Source organism: Thamnophis elegans, chromosome 3 (assembly GCF_009769535.1).
Source record: "Thamnophis elegans isolate rThaEle1 chromosome 3, rThaEle1.pri, whole genome shotgun sequence".
Lineage (NCBI taxonomy): Eukaryota > Metazoa > Chordata > Lepidosauria > Squamata > Colubridae > Thamnophis > Thamnophis elegans.
In genome coordinates this window covers 126,996,095-127,018,129 of record NC_045543.1, presented here as the reverse complement: position 1 = coordinate 127,018,129, position 22,035 = coordinate 126,996,095, and the positions used below count along the sequence as shown (strand labels likewise).

The following is a 22,035-nucleotide window of genomic DNA, read 5'->3' as shown; positions in this document are numbered from 1 at the left end:
TAGCTGGCTGGAGAATTCTGGAAGTTGAAGTCCACAAGTCTTAAAGTTGCCAAGTTTGAAGACCTCTGGCATAGGACTTACTATGAGGCAGCCAAGGAATCTCCTCAAATTTTGTTTAACCTTCTAAAATCTTGCTATGCTTACAATAAGACTGGGTTCTCTTTTGCAGAGAGATATCTCCCCTTCCACTATTTTTAGACTGAATGTCATTCATGGCAATCACATGGTCATTCCAAAAAGGGTCGGACAACAAGCTTCTCTAGAAAGAGTGAGCTGTAGTAGTATAGCCTTTATTGTCATTGTACAAAATAAACACAACGAAATTGGTTATGTCAAATCTTTTGAAGATTTAGAATAATTATTGAAGTCTTTGTTCATTTTGAGAAAAAATAAAATACCAACTAAACATTGCTTATGGTTAATGTTCATCTCACCAAGAATCCTTCTGTAGCCACCTGCTCAAATTTATCTAAAAAAGTTCAAATCCCCCATAAGGTAATGATTCCCCCGCACATACGTGCTACTCATCTCTGGTTCTAGGGGGCGGTGTTCATCTCTGTTTCTAAACCAAAGAGCCAGCACTGTCTGAAGACATCTCCATGGTCATGTGGCTGGCATGACTAAACGCTGAAGGCTCATGGAACGCTGTTACCTTCCCACCAAAGTGGAATTTTTCTACTTGCATTTTTTATGTATTTTTGAACTGCTAGGTTGGCAGAAGCCAGGACAAGTAATGGGAGCTCACTCCGTTACGTGGCAATAGGGATTCGAACCGCTGAACTGTCTACATTCTGATCGACAAGCTCAGTATCTTAGCCATTGAGCCACTGTGTTACTAATAGAAATCCTTAATTCCCTATAGAGAGTAGAATAGGCTGTTGGATGGCAGTCTGCATTCAGGTTACTGTTTCCCAGTTTTGGTTTTCTTAATTTGGACCAGCAGTAGACATATTTTAGATTTCCAGGGTCAACTTAATTTTTTTAAATTAAAAGATAAGATCCAGTCTCTGGAATCAGCTGGAAAATAAAGAATTGGGAATATATCTAGCAGCATTAAAAGACAAAGCACTTCTGAGCACATGCTTTAAATAAGGCTTCCAATAGCAAAACTGAATTCACACTCCTTTTGCATAATTTTCCACACTTATCACTGTTTCGATGGACTAAGTAAGATATCATTTCAGATTTACACCACATTCTAGGTTTATTAGTAATTCCCAAAGTATATTCTATATTTTTTGATGTACAAATATTCTCATCACTAAATATTCAACAGAGAATAGCAAACAAAGAAAAAGAAAAATAACACTAATGAACAATTTACTGCAAAAATGAAACATACTTTTCTTGCATTCAAGTGAGTTCAGAATAGCAGGTATCCAGGACATTCGGTCCCCACATACATAAGTCTCTAGGCCTGTAAAACTGTACCCTCTAGGACAGGTCAGGTGGATCTGGTCCCCAACATCATACTGAATTTTAAATGGGGTCACATGGACAACATCTGAAACTGATGGTCTGTCACAAGCCAACCCTGGAATTTAAGAAAAAATATATTATGATTTACATATTTTTATAAGTAACAAAACATGATCATGCAATATACTCAAATATATTGTTGAAAGTAATGTCCTTCTGGGTTCTGCTCCAAGTGGGGAAAAAGACACTGGAGACATGGAGGCTGCTTGGAAAGATGGTTTGTTGGTGGACAGGACCACATGGCTTGAGTCCTGAACAGAAAAGGTGATCACATGCTTCAATGTTGGTGGAGAAAAAGAGAAGGAAGGGCTGAGATGCTGAGTCCCTGGTTTTATCCCCTCTTTGGCCTTTGATTTTGAGCTTGTGTTCTGATTGGTTGTCAGACTCCCAAGGGGCCATGCAGGGGCAACTCTCTAGGCTGTGTTTTGAATCCAGGTTTGGTTGAGTTCTCAGATGCCATGTGGTGAGTTGGGTAAAGGGCCAATATTATCATGCCTTAATCCCATCTCCCTGGAACTGAAGGGGAGAGCTCTTTATTATGTAAAGTGGACTACTTTGGCCTTCTTAATGGCACATTGACCAAGTGGGGATGGACAGGAAGCTACAGGCAGCTATTCTGTCTTTTAAAACATGTTTCTTTCTTTTCATATGCAGAGAAATATTCTGCCTTTTCAGTATTTCCTAGGATATTTCATTTTTCTGGGAGAGGACTGGGTGATAACTTCCTACAATATAAATCTATGCAATATAAAAATATAACTTAAGCACATAAATCAAGCATCAGAATAAAACTAGGATTTTAAAAATCTCCAAATATGGTCTTAAACAAACCAAAACAAAACTATTTAGAGAAATTAAAGAGATGTTTAAACAGTAACTGTCCTTAATAATCACATACTACTTTTTTTCTTCTAAAAATATGGGTCATATGCAGAGGTGGTATTAGGTTCTGACTAGTTCTGGAGAATCGGTAGCGGAAATTTTAGAGAACCGGTAAATACCACCTTTGATTGGCCTTGGCCTCACCCCCATCTATTATGGCTTCCCAAGTCCCAGCTGATTGGGAGGAAATGGGGATTTTGTAGTAAACCTCCTCTGGAGTGGGGAGGGAATTGAGATTTTACAGTATCCTTCCCCCTGCCATGTCCACCAAGCCATGCCCACATAACTGGTAGTAAAAAAAAATTGAATCCCACCACTGGTCAGATGTTCCCACCCTGAACATGTCAGCTGAACTGGGCTGGGAAAATTCTTCCTGAGAGATTCTGGAAGTTGGAGTCCACACATTTTAAAACTGCCAAGGTTGAGAAACACTGCTTTAGCACCATGTTTCCCTATGTGTAAAATAGCCAGAAACTTGATTTTACTTTTTCCAGATGCTGAGAAAAAACAGAGGTCTATTTAAATCCATACGACTATATGCCTTTCCCTGATGAAATATGAACAGCCACCAGCATATGAATTCTTTCTTGTTTTTCTTCACCTTACAGGAAAGATGAGATTACAAATAATTATGGTAATAAAACTATTAATTATATTTAACCCCATCTTTCCGGTAAAATTACATATTCTTTACTTTCCTTAAGGAGCTCAGACCTGCATACTTTTTTCAGACAATCTTATATGATTGATTAGAATTAAGTCATTTTAATTCATGAGTAGGAATTTGAATCAAAGTCTTTCTGGTCAAATAAAGATGTCCTGGCCATTGCATTAAGTTGGCTCATTCTAAGGGTAACATGTAGCTGTTTCCTAAGCAACAATAGGATTATCAGGAGTAAAACTAGACTGATACAGGCCGTTGTCTCTTTGGAGTAAAATACAACTTTTTTTCTATCCTTCTATTGGGACATACCAAGCATTGATCTTCCTTGCAAAGAAACTGAAGATATTTGCACATTAAAATGCTTAATATTGGACTGGATGAAGCATTTTAGTCTGCACGGCATACTAAGAAAACACCATCAAGCCATTTGGATCAGGGCAGTTGAAACTGAGAACTGGATCAATATTTAGTTATGGTTAGAGCAAGTTTGTGGGGAAAAGTGGTCCTTTAATCCATCTGACCTGACTGAATTTAAAGATCCAAACTTAGGTTTTCTCCTTTCTCCCTTGAAGGAATATATTATTAATCATAAGGCATTTGATTGATTTCCTTTTTATCCAATGTATTTTGTTTCTTACTTTGGCACTCAACGTTCTGTTGTTGTGCCCATGTTTTGTCTGCAAGGCAGCGAAGGAATGGATATCCTGAGCGAAAATGGCCACTGAAGCAAATCACTTCTGCTTGTTCTCCAACATCATAACACGGTTTTTCATTCTACGAAGTAAAAGTGCAGTGCAATAAGTGGAATATTCATTACATGAAATATAGCAATAGCAGTTAGTCAGCTGAAGTAGCCTGCAGTGCTGCATTTAACCACTGCACCACCTCGGCTCCAAATATAAGTTTTAGACTCTGAAACAGTACTGAGATATACAATAATTTGAGTTCTCATGGTAGCAACAATAGCAATAGCAATAGCAATAGCAGTTAGACTTATATACCGCTTCATAGGCTTTCAGCCCTCTCTAAGCGGTTTATAGAGTCAGCATATTGCCCCCACAGTCTGGGTCCTCATTTCACCCACCTCGGAAGGATGGAAGGCTGAGTCAACCTTGAGCCGGTGAGATTAGAACTGCTGAACTGCAGATAACAGTCAGCTGAAGTGGCCTGCAGTACTGCACCCTAACCACTGCGCCACCTCGGCTCTTCATAACAAAAGTATCAGGAATTAAAGAAGTTGTAAAATAAACATAACAAAACAGAGTATGGCTAAAGAGAATGGTCTTTAAAAAAAAGGAAACCAGTTTAGAATAATGGCAGTAGGTTTTTAAAAATACTCCTGGTATTAAAGAAAAAATTAATATGCAGGTGAACATTTGATGGTGTATGTCAAAACGGATAACTTTATGAGTGTGGCATGAGACAAGGGATGTAATGGACTGCTTAAGATTGGTTAAAAGTATTCAAAATGTAATTATGAATCACTAAAACTCCTGCCCAGATTTATAGTAGCTTCTATTTTTAAGACAAACTTTCTTTAAAACCAATGGAGGATGCAAGACTTCGCCTTGTTGAAAATGGGAATGGTGCGTTCACATTTGTTCCCAATGGAGTTTGAGGCAAAATTATTTTATATCTTTAATAGGAGATATTTTGAAGCAAAATGTCTTCAAAGAAAAAACAAGGAAGTCCAGTTGCCTCCTGAAAAAGCACCTTTGGGATAACCATGACTTGGATGACTGAGAATCACTACAAACTTTGAGATATTTTGGAATAATCTCATTTTAAATTCAATTTTGGATGGCAACCCTAAGGGCTCCCCGTTATATTAATCATGTGAATCTTTTTCAAGTGGTCTTGTAAGTATATGGCATAAATCAAATGTCTGCAAATCCATCTATTTACTGCAATTCATTTCTCAGACCTGTTGATCAATTCCTTAATGTCTGTTAACGTTAGAGATTTATCTCTGGAACAGAAGTATGAATAGTACATTCATCTTTTCCAATATAGCAGTCTCTAGAAATTCGACTCCTCAAATTCCTCTCTGAGAATTCTGACATGTAAAGGATGGCATTGTGATAGCATCTCGCAAATTCATTTTTAGGAGCACCTCATCTCAAGAGCCTAAAAAGGCACTTTAGCATTAGTGCTATTTGATGAAAGATTGGGATCCATTTAGACAACTGTCAAAGTCTTTTCTAGTCCATTAAATGCTGCTAACCCTGATGAATCCATTTTCTGGTGCTTCTGGAGTGAAACATCCCGTGTCACATTTAGGTATTATCTGGCCTTCTTCAGTATAGTCATCATCATTTACACAAGTAGCACCCCTGAAATTGAAACACCGTCCATTTAGGAATTCGTTAAAAAGATACACATAAAGCAAAAAGTCATAGATAATCAGTGGACTGCAAATAATCTGATAGGCCAAAGACAAATATCCAATTCTGTTATATTCATTTTACATTTGGCAACCCCCACCCAACATCTAGCAGAAATGTTTATAGCTTTCTGATTTGCTCTACCTACTTCTTTCAGATTTAGAGGGTTCTTGGAAATTTGAAATTCCTTAATTCCAAGCAAAACTCCTTTATGCATCCACATTGAAGGAAATAAATAATAAGTTATTCTTTTATAAAAGTGTTAAATGTAACAATAAGCTATAGAATTCTTCCTGTTGCAACTTAACCACAAAAATGTAATCAGTAAAGACAATATGGGTTAACTTTCTAAAACTCCCCTGTTAAACAGCAACATAAGTCTGAGACAAGGCCACCATTTGGTGATATAGGAACATCGGCAGCCTAGGGTGAAACTATAACAAAGATAAGATAACTGGGATTCTGCAGGAAGGGTGATGCTGACACTTTGTGGGTCCTGAAACCCTTGGCCATGAACCAAAAGGGTGGAGAAAGATTAAAACATGCATCAAAATGGAGGGAACTTGCATGTGGTATCAAGATGCTGATTCTGTTCTACTGAGTCTGTCATCTGCACCGCTATAACTGTCTGGTTTGGCTCTGCAACCCAACAAGACAGACACAGACTTCAATGGATAATTAGAACTGCAGAAAAAACAATTGCTGCCAACTTGCCTTCCATCGAAGACCTGTATACTGCACAAATCCAAAAGAGGGTTGTGAAAATATCTACAGACCCCTCACATCCTGGACATAAATTGTTTCAACTTCTACCCTCAAAACGAGGCTATAGGGCACTGCACACCAGAACAACTAGGCACAAGAACAGTTTTTTCACGAATGTCATCACTCTGCTAAACAAATAATTCCCTCACCACTGTCAAACTATTTACTAAGACTGTATTACTATTATTCTTCTCCTCCTTCCTAGTACCTATCTCTTCCTACTCATGACTATAGTCATGTTGCTTGTATCTTTAAAATTTATACTGTTTTATTTTTTTCTAGTATAATTTGATTGCTTATTAGTAACCTATGACTTTCACTAAGCGTTGTATCTTACGATTCTTGATGAATGTATTTTATTTTTTCTTTATGTACACTGAGAGCATATTCACCAAAGACAAATTCCTTTTGTCCAATCACACTTGAATAAAGAATTAATTAAAGAATTAAAGAATTAAAGAATTAAAGAATTAAAGAATTAAAGAATTAAAGAATTAAAGAATTAAAGAATTAAAGAATTAAAGAATTAAAGAATTAAAGAATTAAAGAATTAAAGAATTAAAGAATTAAAGAATTAAATATCTATCTATATATTTTGTTACTTTAACAAAAGCTTGGCTTCCTGAGAATGCCCCCGGTATTTTGTAATAGTACATGTCTTACTGTCTTTTAAACATTGAAATAAAACACCGTTCCTCATCTTCAGCGTCACCTTTACAAGGTTTTCCTCCATTCATGGGCTCAGGATTGTTGCACAGACGAGTTCTTTGCCTCTTAAAAGATGCGTCACAAGCACTCCACGGTGACCAGCAACTCCAGTAGCCGTCTACTGCATCTGGAGTGCAAAACAATACAATCCTTTTGCAGCTTTAGCCATAAAGTCTTGATATGAGCAAAAGAGTCTATCCATATTTCAGCTTTCCCCAGTTTCTTGAATCTCAGTTGCTGCTACCACCTAGCCTGCCTCAATAATTTGGACTGCAATACTTACAGTGTGCAATGTGATGGAATCCCAACACAGTAGCCAGTGTGGTGTTAATGTGCATCATTGCAAAGAATTTTTTTTATAATTTTCAAACACATTGCATCCTACTTTAACTTAACTACTATTATACTGTGTCTGAGTTGCTCATTAGTTTTTAAAAAAAATGTAATTTTAAATTCTGTGCAGCATTCTGTTCTGCTATTTCATTTTTCTAAGAAATTAATGTATGTATGTATGTATGTATGTATGTATGTATGTATGTATGTATGTATGTATTTATTTATTTATTTAAATGTGAATGCATTTCCTATGATATTTTTAAAGATTTTCCCCAATTGGAGAAATAAATAAATGGAGAAATTGTATTTTTCTGTAACTCGCGGCAGTGTAGTTGTCTTAAGACATTTTCAATGCAAACAAGTTAGGTAAGTTACTAAAGTAAAGACCTCCCCCCAAAAAAACATGACTCTCAATTATTTATGTATGTCCTCATGCTGTTTTCTTTGCAACAGTAAAGAAATTGTTTCCAATTGCCTTTTTCTGGAATGTTTTTCCGACTTCCTGGCGTAAACTACAACTATGCTATCTCTGGAGAAGAGCCTAATGCTGGGAACGATTGAGGGCAAAAGAAGAAGGGGACGACAGAGAATGAGGTGGCTGGATGGAGTCACCGAAGCAGTAGGCGTGAGCTTAAATAGACTCCAGTTAATAGTAGAGGACAGGAAGGCCTGGAGGAACGTTGTCCACGGGATCGCAATGGGTCAGACACAGCTTTGCAACTAACAACATGTTATCTCCAGTGATGAAAGAGAAAAAAAGAACAAAAGTCCCTAAGGTTAGTTTAGTAATGTTACCAAGCCACTAGAATTTCATTGTATAGTCAAAAGGCTATATTGAACCTTTAACCCTTTAAAGATTGTCTATTGCATCTGTCGTGTGTTTTGAGCATGGAAATGAATTCATATGCCTTTTCTCTTTGATGTAAAACTGCTATGTAAAATAAAATATCATTCTATGATACATAACAACATATACCATAATATTTTGCCCACATTTTTATTTGTAGGACAAGAGTAGGGAATAATTTCGCTAATTTTAGTTTTTGCACAAAATTAAATATAACTTACCAGCTCTTTTAGCTGCCTTATTTATACTGTAGCAAAAGCTGAGACTTCAATATAAGGTACCATTATTTTTGTGCAAACCTTGTTATCTTCATGGGCAATTATAAGACGGAGCTGTTGTAAAAAAAATACCTGATTTGTAGTCAGGTGCTCGCAGCTCACAGTTGCTTCCATATGTTCCAGACTTACATACACAGAGGCATCCAGTTTCTGATAAAACTGGTTGAGCATTATTGGGGCACGGGGCACAGAGACAGGGGTCATATTTCCTCATATATTCAGAAAAGGCCTCCCTGAGATTAAAACGTTTTGTTGCGGAGCATGGGAAATTCTTCACCAAATCCACAATGGGGGAAACCTAAGAAAGAATTATATTCAATTTTTCAAAAGTTGTCCCAGCATATTTCTTAAAATATATTTCTTTATTTCTTAAAAAAAACAGTTTAGGCTTTCTATCTGGAAATGACTGTTGCCTTCTGCAGGCACAAAAGCATAACATCAGGTAAAAGGTAAAGGTTCCTCTCACACATATGTACTAGTCGTTCCCGACTCTAGGGGGCGGTGCTCATCTCCGTTTCAAAGCGGAAGAGCCAGTGCTGTCCAAAGACGTCTCCGTTGTCATGTGGCTGGCATTACTAAATGTCGAAGGTGCACAGAACGCTGTTACCTTCCCACCAAAGGCGGTTCCTATTTTTCCACTTGTATTTTTACATGCTTTTGAACTACTAGGTTGGCAGAAGCTGGGACGAGTAACAGGAGCTCACTCCTTTACAAGGCACTAGGGATTTGAATCACTGAACGGCCGACCTTTCTGATGGCTAAGCTCAGCCTCTTAGCCACTGAGCCACCGCCTCCCTTGTAACATCAGAAGAGGTGTACAGTTTAATCATTACCACCTCCACAAATAAAATAAAAGAGGATATCAAAAGATCTGACCATTTTAAATAGTGTGGCATTCATTCAAAATATGTAGCATCCTCTTTTTCTTCTTTTGGATTTGGATTTGGATTTGGATTTATTTCATTTATATGCCGCCCTTTTCCCCGAAGAGGACTCCGGGTGGCCCACAATTCAATCAGAGAAGGGGGTACAGACAGGGGGATAAAAAAGACAAGGCATAACAATACAAAATTTAAAAACACACAACAACCATATCATTTGAGAAGGGGGGCAAAAACTCTTTAGCCCCAGGCCTGTCGGAACAGCCAGGTTTTAAGGGCTTTGCAGAAGGCCTGGAGGGTGGTGAGGGTTCGAATCTCCACGGGGAGCTCGTTCTAGAGGGTCGGAGCAGCCACAGAGAAGGCTCTCCTCCGGGTGGTCGCCAGCCGGCATTGGCCGGCGGATGGAATTCGGAGGAGGCCTAATCTGTGGGAGGCCTAATCTCTCTTTTGTACATGGGAGCTTTGGCCCTTGCAGTAGGACATTCTGTTGTCCTCTCGTCTTTTGTCACTTACCTCAAAATCAATCACAATTGGATTGTTCTTGGCTGATTCCAGCCACTCATTAAATATCTCGTGTCCTGGCAAAGAGCCTTTTCGTTCCCAGGCTAGAGCTGCAGCATACCGTGCCTGCCCACCCTGAACCAGGGAAATGGACCGTTCAGATGATTTCAACATGGAACCTAAAATGGATGAGTTACAGAGTGGAGTTATATATTTCACTGCATGGAGGTGGTGGATTCACTGGCTGAAGGAGAGGGAGGGAGACATTCCAGGTTGCAGTTGGTTCAGGGGAGGAAAATCTGAGGTCTTTATCTACCATTTCCCAAGGAGAAGCAGCCTTGCAAGTTTCTTGTAATATAGGTGGTCAGCAATAAAGGACCTACTTGAGACTATTGATGGAGTGGTTCTGGTTGCTTACACTGGATAATGGACCTTTATTAGAAGCCACTAAAGTCTGAATAATTAAAAGATATAGACCAGAGGGGATGAACACAAGGCACACGGGATGGATCCAGCTCGCGGTGTGGTTGGATCTGGCCAGCGGGGCCACCTTGGAAAATGTAAGGGGCCGGCCCACATGGCTTCAGCCCAGTCTACCCAACACAAGATAAAACATGCCAGCAGTTTGGGGAGTAGCATCAATCTGGCCACGCCCACCCAGGCAGCCATGCCCACCCAGGCAGCCATGCCCACCCAGGCAGCCACACCCACCCAGGCAGCCACACCCACCCAGCCCCCCAAGGTCAAGCATAGCCCTGATGCATCCCTCAGTACAATTGAGTTTGACACCCCTGATATAGACAATTTAATGTTTGTGTGTGTGTGTCTGTGTGTCTGTGGGTGTGTTGTATGTTTTAAGTGGGAAAAGAAGTGCCTTAAACTTTGGGAACCCATAGTGAATTGATTGATTGATTGAAAATATTGTTTACCTTCATGGCGTTCTGTAAGTTTATTTCCGCTGCAATACCCGCTATGTTCAGTTGACTTAAAGAAGAAAACATATTTCTGTGTCTCTGTTAGTACACAGTTTTCCATTTGTTCTGTGGTTAAACCTAGGTATAATTCAATAGTAAAAACAGAAAATAAAATTTCTCAAATTATCAAAGTTGTCGGGCTTTATAGTACCGAATCTTTAAAAATGATGTTGCCTGGCCAACCTACCATTTTTCCACCTTCAAGTTGCAAAATATACAGGGGCATCTAAGGAAGGGGAGGGAGTAATAAAAAAGTCAAGATGGTATCTATGACTGTGTAATTGAAGTCCTGCCATAATTTTAATGTCCCTTAGAGATAAAGCTTTGACTGCATCATTGTGGCTGCCATCTTGACTTTTTTATTCTATGTATAGACCCCTGAAAGACTTTTTTAATTTTTTTTTAATGTGAATGATGTTTTTGCGGATGACACAATGGTGGTGGGGCTCATTAATAAGAACAATGAATCTGCTTATAGGAAGGAAGTACAAGGACTGACATTGTGGTGTAAAGAAAATAATCTTACACTTAACACCAAAAAAACTAAAGAACTTATAATTGACTTCAGGAGGAAGAAAGATGTACATTTACCATTGTACATAAATGGCGAGGAGGTGGAGAGGGTTGGTAGCTTTAAATTTCTGGGCATTTATATCTCAGAGGACCTCTCATGGGCCATGAATGCTAAAATGCTTGTGAAGAAGGCACAGAAGAGGCTGTACTTCCTGAGAATGCTAAGGAAGATAAATCTATCCCAGCATCTACTTCCGTCATACTATTGAGAGTGCCCTGACATACGGCATTCTTGCATGATATAGGAGCAGCTCTGCAGCGGACAAAAAAGCTCTAATCCTTAAAACTGCCCAGAATATCACCAGGCTTCAGCTACCAGCCCTGGATGACATCTTCGCATCTCGCTGTTTGAGGAAGTTGCATAACATTCTCAGAGACTCTTCCCATCCTGCTTATAATCTTTTTAGACTGTTGCCTTTTGGCAGAAGATACAGAACAATTAAAACTAGGACCACACGTCTTCTGAGTAGCATTTATCCCAAAGCTATTATTGCACTCAACAATGAACTAAAGGGCCACCATCAGTGGGCTGTTGGACAGCATTACTTGGTCTGTTGTGTGGATGCTTGGGTGGTTTAGGGGTGGGGAATCTTTGGTGGGTGGGGGTGTGTTTGGGGATTGTTATGTGTGTTGGGCCTGCTCTCTGGGTGTTATATGAATTTCATTGTATGTGCATACTGTGTATATACGTACAATGACAATAAAGTAAAGTAAAGTTTAAAGGCTTTTTATTGGTATACTAAAAATCTAGGGGATTTTATACATAGGTGGTTCCTACCCCTTTTCTCATTCTCCCATTGCCACATGGACACATTAAATTGAAATTTTTGATTTAGTTTTTTTAAACAGGCTTGGGAAATGAAACACCTGGGAACCTTTCTCATTAGGCGCTCCAATTTTCATTAACAAAGAGAAGAATTCAATCCAAGTTTTGTTTCTGTAGAAACAAAAGATAAATAGTTTACACAGTATCTTTAGCACTCACTGTTAGGCCTGCAGCCATAATTGCTTGTGGATCTCAGGCCTGCCACACTTTCTATTATTCTACTATGCGGTTTCTATTGTGGGAAAATGGGAAGGGGGATTGTATGGAGTTAGATGATATGTAGTCATAACAAAATTCTTTATAGAAAGCCAAGGTCACCCTTTGTATTTGCACCTCTGCACCTGACCGGAACTGGATGGGTGGAACTGCCAGCATGGCAGTGGGAGATTGAACCATATGATGGATTTGTGGGTGTGGAGGCAAGATCTTGAACTTTCAACTTGGTGGGAAAACCTGGAAGCCTCCGATTCAGGTTTTCCCAGATGTGCCAACATCTTAATAAATTGGAACTTTGAGCAATACTTTGCCTTGGACTCTGATTTAATTTTGGATACTATTTGGAACCCTGACACCCACATCCTATGGACCCACTTACCTGAATTTTTTATTTCTTCCTCACTAAACTGGTACAGAAGGTCATATTTGGCTCCCAATATACCAGATGTGTAATAATGTGTCCCAAAGTTATCAAAAATCTGGCTGTATAGAGCATAGTTGTACTCCAGAGGCAATTTTTTCAGAGAGTTTAAGAACACGTTAGAGAGTTGCAGATCTTGCTTCTTCGCCATGAAATTTGAAACTGCGAACACTTTATGGATCCTAATATATTTGGAAGACTTAGGAAACATAACAAAACAGAGATTTTATTGTGCTATTGCCTCTTGTATTCTCTTTTTCTCTGCAACCTTTTTAGATTTTTAAGCCTTGTGGGTAATTCAGAGCAATTTGTATGAGATAGGTGGCCATATGTGTTATATAAATAAATTACATAAATAAATAGGGCAGCCCTTGAAGAGCATTTGGAGACTTCAGCTTGTCCAGAATGCAGCCGCGCGAGCGATTGTGGGTGCACCCCGGTACATCCACATTACACCTATCCTCCGCGAGCTGCACTGGCTGCCTATTAGACTCCGGATGCGTTTCAAGGTGCTAGAGCCCTACATGGTATCGGACCTGGGTACTTGAGAGACCACCTCCTGCCAATTACCTCCCTTCGACCAATTAGATCCCACAGATTAGGCTTCCTCCGGATACCATCAGGTAGCCAATGTCGACTGGGAACTCCCTGGGGGGGGGGCTTTTCTGTGGCTGCTCCGGCCCTTTGGAACGATCTCCCCGTGGAGATTCGGACCCTCACCACCCTTCAGGCTTTCCGCAAAGCCGTTAAGACCTGGCTGTTCCGGCAGGCCTGGGGCTGATGAGTTTCCAGCCCTACTCAAATTGCTGATTGTTGTGTGGTTTTAACTTGTCTTTGTATTCTGTCTTGTTCCGTTGTTTTTGTATCCCCCCTTCCCTATGTCTGTTCGCTGCCCTGAGTCCCTCCAGGAATAGGGCGGCATACAAGTCTAATAAATGGAATGGAATGGAAATACAGGTTGTTGTTAGTTGCAAAGTCATGTCCTACCCATCGTGTTCTACCCAAGAAACCAAATAAACATGGCTGATGCTGAGAGTTGAGAATAAATACATTAAAAAGTCCAAATAATTGGTGATGAACACACCAATGGAAGATCTGAAATACTAGGTTGGGGCTAGATTATCATGGAGAAATTCTATATCTGTGGTCACTGGGAGTCAAAAATGACTTGATAGCATACAATTAATCAGATAAAAGTAATTGGCTATTGGAAGTAATTTCACAATAGGAAAGATCAAGTTGTGCACACCATCATCAAATGGGACCTTAAGTTTTAAGCAAAATAACGATGTGTACATATAAACCAACATCTCTCTTGGAGGAAACTTCCATTGGTGCTGGCTGCATTTTTAAAAAAGGAAAGCAGCTGAATCAACTGAAAGTGCAACAGGGAACTAAGTCAACATTAAGAGGTCTTTACTGAAATTTTGAGGATGAAATTGTCAAAAGGTTTGTGCAGAATATTTGTTTTAATTCTCTTTCAGGCAATGAAACCTGTTGAAGGGGGTTGGGTTTTCAAGATAGTAGATTAAGCATTGCTTTCTTCTGTACGCATATATTGCAATGCTCTGTCTACCATTTTGCTAATTTTGACCCCACCCCACCCCAAATACCACTACTTCCAAATGATTATAGCAGAACATCATAGTATCAATAAAAGACTACCCAACAGTGGTCCCAACCTTTACAGCTTGGCAGCCCAGTGAGTGGGGGAGAGAGGGGAACCGGTGCCCCCGTTCATGCAATTAAGCTACACATATCTGTGCGTCAGCCAGCCAGCCAGTCGCACAGCCTGGTTCCGAATGGACCATTGGCTGGTACTGGGCTGTGGCCCGGGGGTTGAGGACCCCTGCAATACTAGTTCTCTTCATTTAGCAACTGCCTCTTTTACCTTCATTCATAGTTACAAGAGTGATGAGAAATGTTCAGTCCTCACATTTATAACAGGTTTTTAAAGGGAAGCTGAAATCATACCATAAGTACCGATGTGGTTTTATTTAGCTTTGCTTAATGACCGAGCTGCCAATCCCAATTGTGGTCACTGAGTGAGGACTGCCTATAATATAGAAGGCGCTGACTTCCTAGGATGCAGCTTCTTACCATTTTTTGGGATGCTTTCATAGCTTGCTTGAACGCATAAGATGAGGTTGATGTTGTGGTTGATATTGAGCCCCAAAAATAGGGGATCCCACTAGTATCCCAATGAACATGTCTAGAAGAGGAGGCTTTATCATAAGAACGGACCAAGGGTGTTAAGCTGGTGTAGGACGTGGTTATCACATCATCTTCTTGAGTTTTCACCTATCAACAGAGATTTGTATAATTATAGAGGTGTTTTGGGAGGGGAGGCAGCAGAATGAAAAGCCATTAAAAATAAAAATTTACTTTTTTAAAAAAAAAATAATTGTTTGAAAAGAATATTTTTTAAAAAAAAACATTTATATGCAAAAATGTCTACAGTGTTATATGAATGCTGGGAGAGACAGAGATTGAGCCAAGTTCAGTAGTCCATGCATTAACAAAATCCCATGGGGATCCCATTTGCTTCAGCAACAAGCACATTTGAAACCTTGGTTTGGGTGTTCAAAGTGGGGACAAGGGTAATGGAACTGCAAACAACAAACCATCTGTTACTGTTGCAATCTCTTTCTCACTTGAACATGTCTCACAACATTGCAAGTAAGCATGGAGGAGTCAAGTTTGAGTCATGAAGTAGGCAAGGAATGGTGTTTGTGCTATTGAGACAAAATTGTGCTGGGCTGGCTATTTTTCTCCATGCCTTGGTCTCTTCAATTGCATACTGAGATGGCAATAACACCAAGATGATGGTCTCAACCATGCAGTTGAAACGCCATTCTCTTTTACTGGTGGGAAGGATTGTGTTGTTGTGGCTGCCACTATCTTGACTCTTCTGGATTTAACGGATTTTGATTAGCTGATTTAAGACACATTAGGAATAACACTTAGACTTATATATCACTTCACAGTGCTTTCCAGCCCTCTCTAAGTGGTTTACAGAGTCAACATATTGCCCCCCAGCAATCTGGGTCCTCATTTTACCCACCTTGGAAGGATGGAAGGCTGAGTCAACCTTGGGCCTGGTGAGATTTGAACTGCCAAACTGCTGGCAGCTGGTGAACAGCAGAAGTAACCTGCAGTACTGCATTCTAACCAGTTTGTATTAACCATTAAGCAGACTAAGCATGTGGTTAGGACACCAGGCCCAAGTGGGCACCACAAAGTTGAGAAAAAAAATCCAATGAAGATTTGTTCAGTATGTATAAAGAAGGAGGGCACCAAGATTTGTCAGTGCTTAGGGCATTAGTGAGCCTTAATATGCCACTGACTCTAATCACTGCTCCTACTAGTGATATTCCACTCAGCACCTGATTGTTCTGTTCAGTGTTAAACAGGTTCTTTTCTACTGCTTTAATACAACAAAAATGAACATTCCCAGTAGGAGAGGCATGTTACAGAGCTACCAAGGACTGTTATTAGATAGGATCCTTTTGTTCCAAGAACAAAGGAGGAGAACCTTTGTGAAATCATTCATCCCATGGTTAGACTGCTCCCCATCCTGCTCCTTTGGAATACATCTTCCAATTCTTAGGTGGGTAGCTAAACGGAGAGATAAATCTAGGAGGAAAGTTGATGAGCATACACTGAAGTTGTTCAATAGCTAATATAGTGCCCAGTCTTATTTTTTTAATCACCTCAAAAGTGATGTTGTAGAGGTTAGCAGGTAGACGATATCTAGTTCTTTGGTCTTCACTTTTCAGCACAACACAGCTACCGTTATTGAATGAATAATCAAGGACTTCTCCACGGGTTTCTCCAGCCAGGATATGATACCTAGAATCATCATTGTAACAAAAGAAAGATGGTCAGATACAATGATAAGCAATTCTGACTTGTCATCTGGGTTACTGCAATGTGCCCTGTGTGAGGCTGCCCTTGAAATGCATTCCAAAACTTCAACTGGAGCAGAATGTGGTGGCATGGATAATAATATGAGATGCATATGACACCAAAACTCCATGAGCTGCATTGATTGTCAGTGGTTTTATTTTTGGTGCAATTCAAGGCGCTGGTTTTCACCTTTAAAGCTCTTCATGCCTTTGGACCTTCTTTCCTCAGTTGTTTCTACCCATTGGATCCAGTTAAGCAGTCTGGGCATGCTCTGAGTCCCATCAGCCAAAGAATAGTCATTGGCAGAGCCTAGAAGATGTGCCTTTTCTGTTGTAGCCACCTCAGTGGTGGGTTGCTGCTGGTTTAGCCTGGATCGGGTGAATCAGTAGTAGCAGAGGCGGGAGGCTCCGTCCACCTGCCCGGACCCTTCGGCACATGCGCAGAAGCATTGCGTGCATGCGTCTATGAGCGAACCGGTAGTAAAAATAATAGAAACCCACCACTGGTCCACTTTGTAGAATGTTCCCCCTTCAGAGATCAGAATGATCCTGACGATGGCTTTTTGTAAGGCCCTAAAATGTAGTTCTGTGCCTGGCCCTGGCCCTGGCCCTGAGTGTGTTTAGGGCTACTGCTTCTTGGCTGTGTTACTGATCTGGGTTTTATTTTGTTCGGCTGCTTTTCACTCTAATTTTTGTAATATTTATAATAATTATTATTTTTATTATTTTAATTCAGTTCACCACCCAGGGTATATAGTTGAGAGAGGCATCCATATAAATTGGATGGAGAAAGAAAGAAAGAAAGAAAGAAAGAAAGAAAGAAAGAAAGAAAGAAAGAAAGAAAGAAGCCCACATGTGCTCCCAGACAGCTCCCATAATGGGCACCCAGCTACCTCAAGACTGGACTACTGCAACGTGCTCTACATGGGGCAGCCCTTGAAGAGCATTCAGAGACTTCAGCTTGTCCAGAATGCAGCCGCATGAGCGATTGTGGGTGTACCTCGGTACACCCATGTCACATCTATCCTCCGCAAGCTGCACTGGCTGCCTATTGGTCTTTGGATATGCTTCAAGGCGCTAGTCGTCACTTATAAAGCCCTTCATGGTATTGGACCTGGGTACTTGAGAGATCGCCTACTGCCAATTACCTCCAACAGACCGATTAGATCCCACAGATTAGGCCTCCTCCGAATTCCATCCACTGGCCAATGCCAACTGGCGACCACCTGGAGGAGGGCCTTCTCTGTGGCTGCTCCGGCCCTTTGGAACGAGCTCCCCATGGAGATTCGGACCCTCACCACCCTCCAGGCCTTCCGCAAAGCCCTTAAAACCTGGCTGTTCCGACAGGCCTGGGGCTAATGAGTTTTTGTCCCCTCCTCGAATGGTATGGTTGTTGAATGTTTAAATTGTGGTATTGTTTTGTTCGCGTTCTTTTTTCTTATTTGTACCCCCTCCCCCTTGACTTGGTTGTGAGCCACCCTGAGTCCCTTCGGGGAATAGGGCGGCATAGAAATATAATAAACTCAACTCAACTCAACTCAACTCAACTACCTATCCTATCAAATTTACAAAGTACATTTTATTTTCTTAAAGTGAATAGAAAGCAGGTATTCTGAAACACTTCTAGTATCTAGGTTTATTTGGACTTACAATGTTCAGATTGGCAGGGAAGAGAACATTCTGGAGGGATTGAGAGTCAAGGTGATGGCTGCAACCAAGCAACCAGTGCCCCACACCAGTGGTGGGTTCCTCTTACCGTTGCTACTGATACGCTGATCGTGGTCTGTCCATGCAGAAGTCTGATGTGTGCTGCACATGCATGCACCATCCACCGCCCCTGCAACACCCAGCTGCTTGTCAGAGTGCGTGCCAGCTCTGCAGGCTGTGCGTGCATATGCAGTGTGCCTTTTGGCATTAAATATAGCTGTAGAGCATGGGCGGGTGTGCCAAATGAGCCAGCCACCGTACCGGTAGACTCTCAGCTGCTCCAGGCCACTGCCGGTATGGCTGTACCGGTCAGGACCGGCAGGAACCCACCACTGCCCCACACCCTTTTGATGTGCATCAGTTGTAATCACTGCCATCATCTTGATAAATGGAACCATAATTTTCTATGGGTTCCCTTGTCGTTACCATCTTACTGATGATTCAGGCAAGAATTTGCTTATCCAGGAAATCCATCACTCCATAATACAGTGTTTTTCAACCTTTTTTGTGCAAAGGCACACTTTTTTCATGAAAAAAATCACGAGGCACACCACCATTAGAAAATGTTAAAAAAATTTAACTCTGTGCCTATATTGACTATATATAAAGTGTTTTTCCCACGGCACACCTTACACTATGTCACGGCACACTAGTGTGCCGCGGCACAGTGGTTGAAAAACACTGCCACAATATATCTTTAACCCTTTAAATAAAAAAACACCACCATCTAGCAATATTGTTATATAAGGATGAACGATGGGAGAAGCATGTAAGGGTGGGACAGTTTTCTGCTAGCTTGGGGACTACTAGATGTCATTGTTTCAATGATGAGAAGAGCTCTTCATGTATATTACCCGAAGCCCATGCGGTGCACGCTGGGTATGCTTTGATATGGCGACGTGCAGACAGCCTTTATTCTCCTACAATTTTGTTCATCTGAATTGTCTCCACAGTCATTTTCTCCATTACATTCTAGCTTCCTGGCAATACAGCGTCCTGTTTTGGAAAAATCAAGGTGGCTTTGTTAGTTTCAGACACAGAATCTAACATTGACTTTATGGCATTGCTCAAAGTAGGCAGGTATGGTGAGTTCCCCACCTTAATCTTAAGGTAGCATTGCCTTAGCTGGGTCAGGAGACCACTAGATGGCAGCAAAGAGGCAGAAGACATTGGCTCTTTGGTGCTGTCTAGTGCAAGGGTCAGCAACCTGCGGCTCTGGAGCCACATGGGGCTCTTTCATCCCTCTACTGTGGCTTCCTGTCGCCAGTCAGCACAACAATTTTGAGAGAAACTTCTAGTTGGGGGGGGGGAAATCAGGGCGCACCAGGAAGAGACTGGGCGGGTTTTCCAGTCAGTTCCACAATTGATAGGGCTTTTGGTTAGGACAGGAAGAGGAAAAAAGATGCAAGGAGGAGACTCTATGGTGAGGAAATTGGACTTCTGGTCTGCTCCAGAATTGAATGAGGGACTTCCGGTTAGGACCTTTGTGGCTCCTTGAGTGTTTAAGGTTGCTGACCCCTGGTCTAGTGGATGACACAAATTTTGGAACTCGGATATGGCAGTCATAACTCATAATCGTCCCAAAACTGGAATTCAAAAACTGCTGGCTTTGGAAAACAGGGAAAGGAGAGCATTATAAACATTATTAGGAAACACCATTGCCCCGGGTAAATGGGGAAGGAGCCAATTTGCTGTAGTGGTTAGGGCATCAGGCTAGAAAATTATGCATTAAAGTTGGCTGGGTAACATTGGACCAGTTGGTCCAACTACATGGGGTTGTTATTATGGGGAAAATATAAGGAGGAAAGAATATTAGATTTGTTTATTGCCTTAAGTAATAATAAAGGTGAGATAAATATATATATATATATATTGTTGTATTTGTGCTGATAAATAAATAGAGACTACTATAGATCTATTTCAAGCTATTTAGCTGTCATCAGCTAGCCATACCCTTACTGGGATTTGAACCAGTAAGGGTATGGCTAGCTGATGAGAGCTAAATAGCTTGAAATAGATCTATACTAGTCTCCCTTTATTTATTTATCAGCACAAATACAACAAAATGTAACAAAAAGGCAACAGTAAAAATATTGGGTTTCTGCCTGGATGGTCTCTTGTGACAAGCCAAAGGACAGAGAATGGAAGTAGTGATCTTCCTCCCATATTTGGGCATACCGGGGGTTGTAAAAATCTAATAGAAATATATATATATATTTCTATTATATTTCTATTATATATTATATATATATAATCTAAATCTAAATGAGCACAGAAAGGACAAGTTGGCAAATGAGTCCTTTGGGTTGCTTGGGGAAAACATGTAACTGCTTTTGATACCACCTAAGAGGAATCGTATCTCAACATCCTGAGGTTGGAACCATATTTTATTAGTTTCAAGTTCAGAATTTAAAGAATGATTAACAGGAAACCTTTCTTTTAATGGACTATTATAGGGAAAGGGATGCCCATTTAAGAATAATTTCCATTAAAAATGAATGGGATGTTATCAGAGGTGGGTTCCTACCAGTTCAGACCGCTTCAGCGAAACTGGTAGTGGTTTGGCAGCCTGGGTCGTGTGTAGGTGGGGGGCACGGACCATTTGGCGCTGTAGAAGCAGTGGCGGTGGGGAAAGCGGAGCTTCTTTGTCAGCCTCCCAACTGGCAAAACAGAAACTTTCATCAGTTCGGTGGGCGTGGATGGGGGGGGGGGCATGTGACTAAGTGTGCATGTACGTGAGTGATGTCAAGTTGGCCACGTCCACTCAGTCACATCCCCCCCCACCTACCCACGCCCACCAAACTGGTAGTAAAAAATTTTGAAACCCATCCCTGGGTATTATACATATTTATTTTATTCGTTTTACATATTTTAAACTTGTGTGAAATGGGAATGGGACTTAGCATAGGTTCCACCACAAAACCGCGGTAGACTAAAGCGCGTGTGACTAAAGTGCGGTGACAAAACCGCACCGTCAAAACCGCGCAACAACAGCGCGCCGACAGAAACGCGCTGTAACATAACCCTAAAAATAACCCTAAACCTAACGCTAAACCTAACGCTAAACCTACCCTAAACCTACCCTAAACCTAACCCTAAACCTAACCCTAAACCTTACCTTAAGTTAAATCGTGCTTCTGTCAGCGTGCTGTTGTCGGCGCGCTGTTGTCGGCGCGCTTTTGACATCGCGGTTTTAGCGCCACGGTGTAGTCGGCGCGCTTTTGACGTTCGCGGTTATGTCGTGCCACGCTTAGCATATATTATGGATATATATTTTATGCATGATACATATTTTCATATTTGTCTGAGAGCCATGGTGGTGCAGTAGTTAGAATGCAGTACTGCAGGATACTTCTGCTGACTGTCGGCTGCCTGCAATTTGGCAGTTCGAATCTCACCAGGCTCAAGGTTGACTCAGCCTTCCATCCTTGCGAGATGGGTAAAATGAGAACCCAGATTGCTGGGGGGCAATATGCTGACTCTGTAAACCACTTAGAGAGGGCTGCAAAGCACTGTGAAGTGATATATAAGTCTAAGTGTTATTCCTAATGTGTCTTAAATCAGCTAACCAAAATCCGTTAAATCCAGAAGAGCCAAGATAGTGGCAGCCACAACAACACAATCCTTCCCACCAGTAAAAGAGAATGGCGTTTCAACTGCATGGTTGAGACCATCATCTTGGTGT

General features: G+C 40.9%; 1 protein-coding gene across 1 annotated transcript in view; it reads right to left on the bottom strand.

The window, feature by feature from the left end:
* Positions 1–22,035, bottom strand: part of LOC116506626 (complement component C6-like) — a 38,111-nt gene that overhangs the window by 6,631 nt on the left and 9,445 nt on the right. The window contains exons 5-15 of the mRNA XM_032214452.1: positions 19,205–19,346; positions 16,449–16,587; positions 14,836–15,036; positions 12,694–12,934; positions 10,655–10,777; positions 9,738–9,904; positions 8,416–8,641; positions 6,838–7,009; positions 5,250–5,358; positions 3,664–3,799; positions 1,343–1,534 (exon numbers count right to left, since the gene is read on the bottom strand). Of these exons, the coding sequence (XP_032070343.1) occupies positions 1,343–1,534; positions 3,664–3,799; positions 5,250–5,358; positions 6,838–7,009; positions 8,416–8,641; positions 9,738–9,904; positions 10,655–10,777; positions 12,694–12,934; positions 14,836–15,036; positions 16,449–16,587; positions 19,205–19,346 (1,848 nt within the window). The remainder of the gene's footprint in view (positions 1–1,342; positions 1,535–3,663; positions 3,800–5,249; positions 5,359–6,837; positions 7,010–8,415; positions 8,642–9,737; positions 9,905–10,654; positions 10,778–12,693; positions 12,935–14,835; positions 15,037–16,448; positions 16,588–19,204; positions 19,347–22,035) is intronic.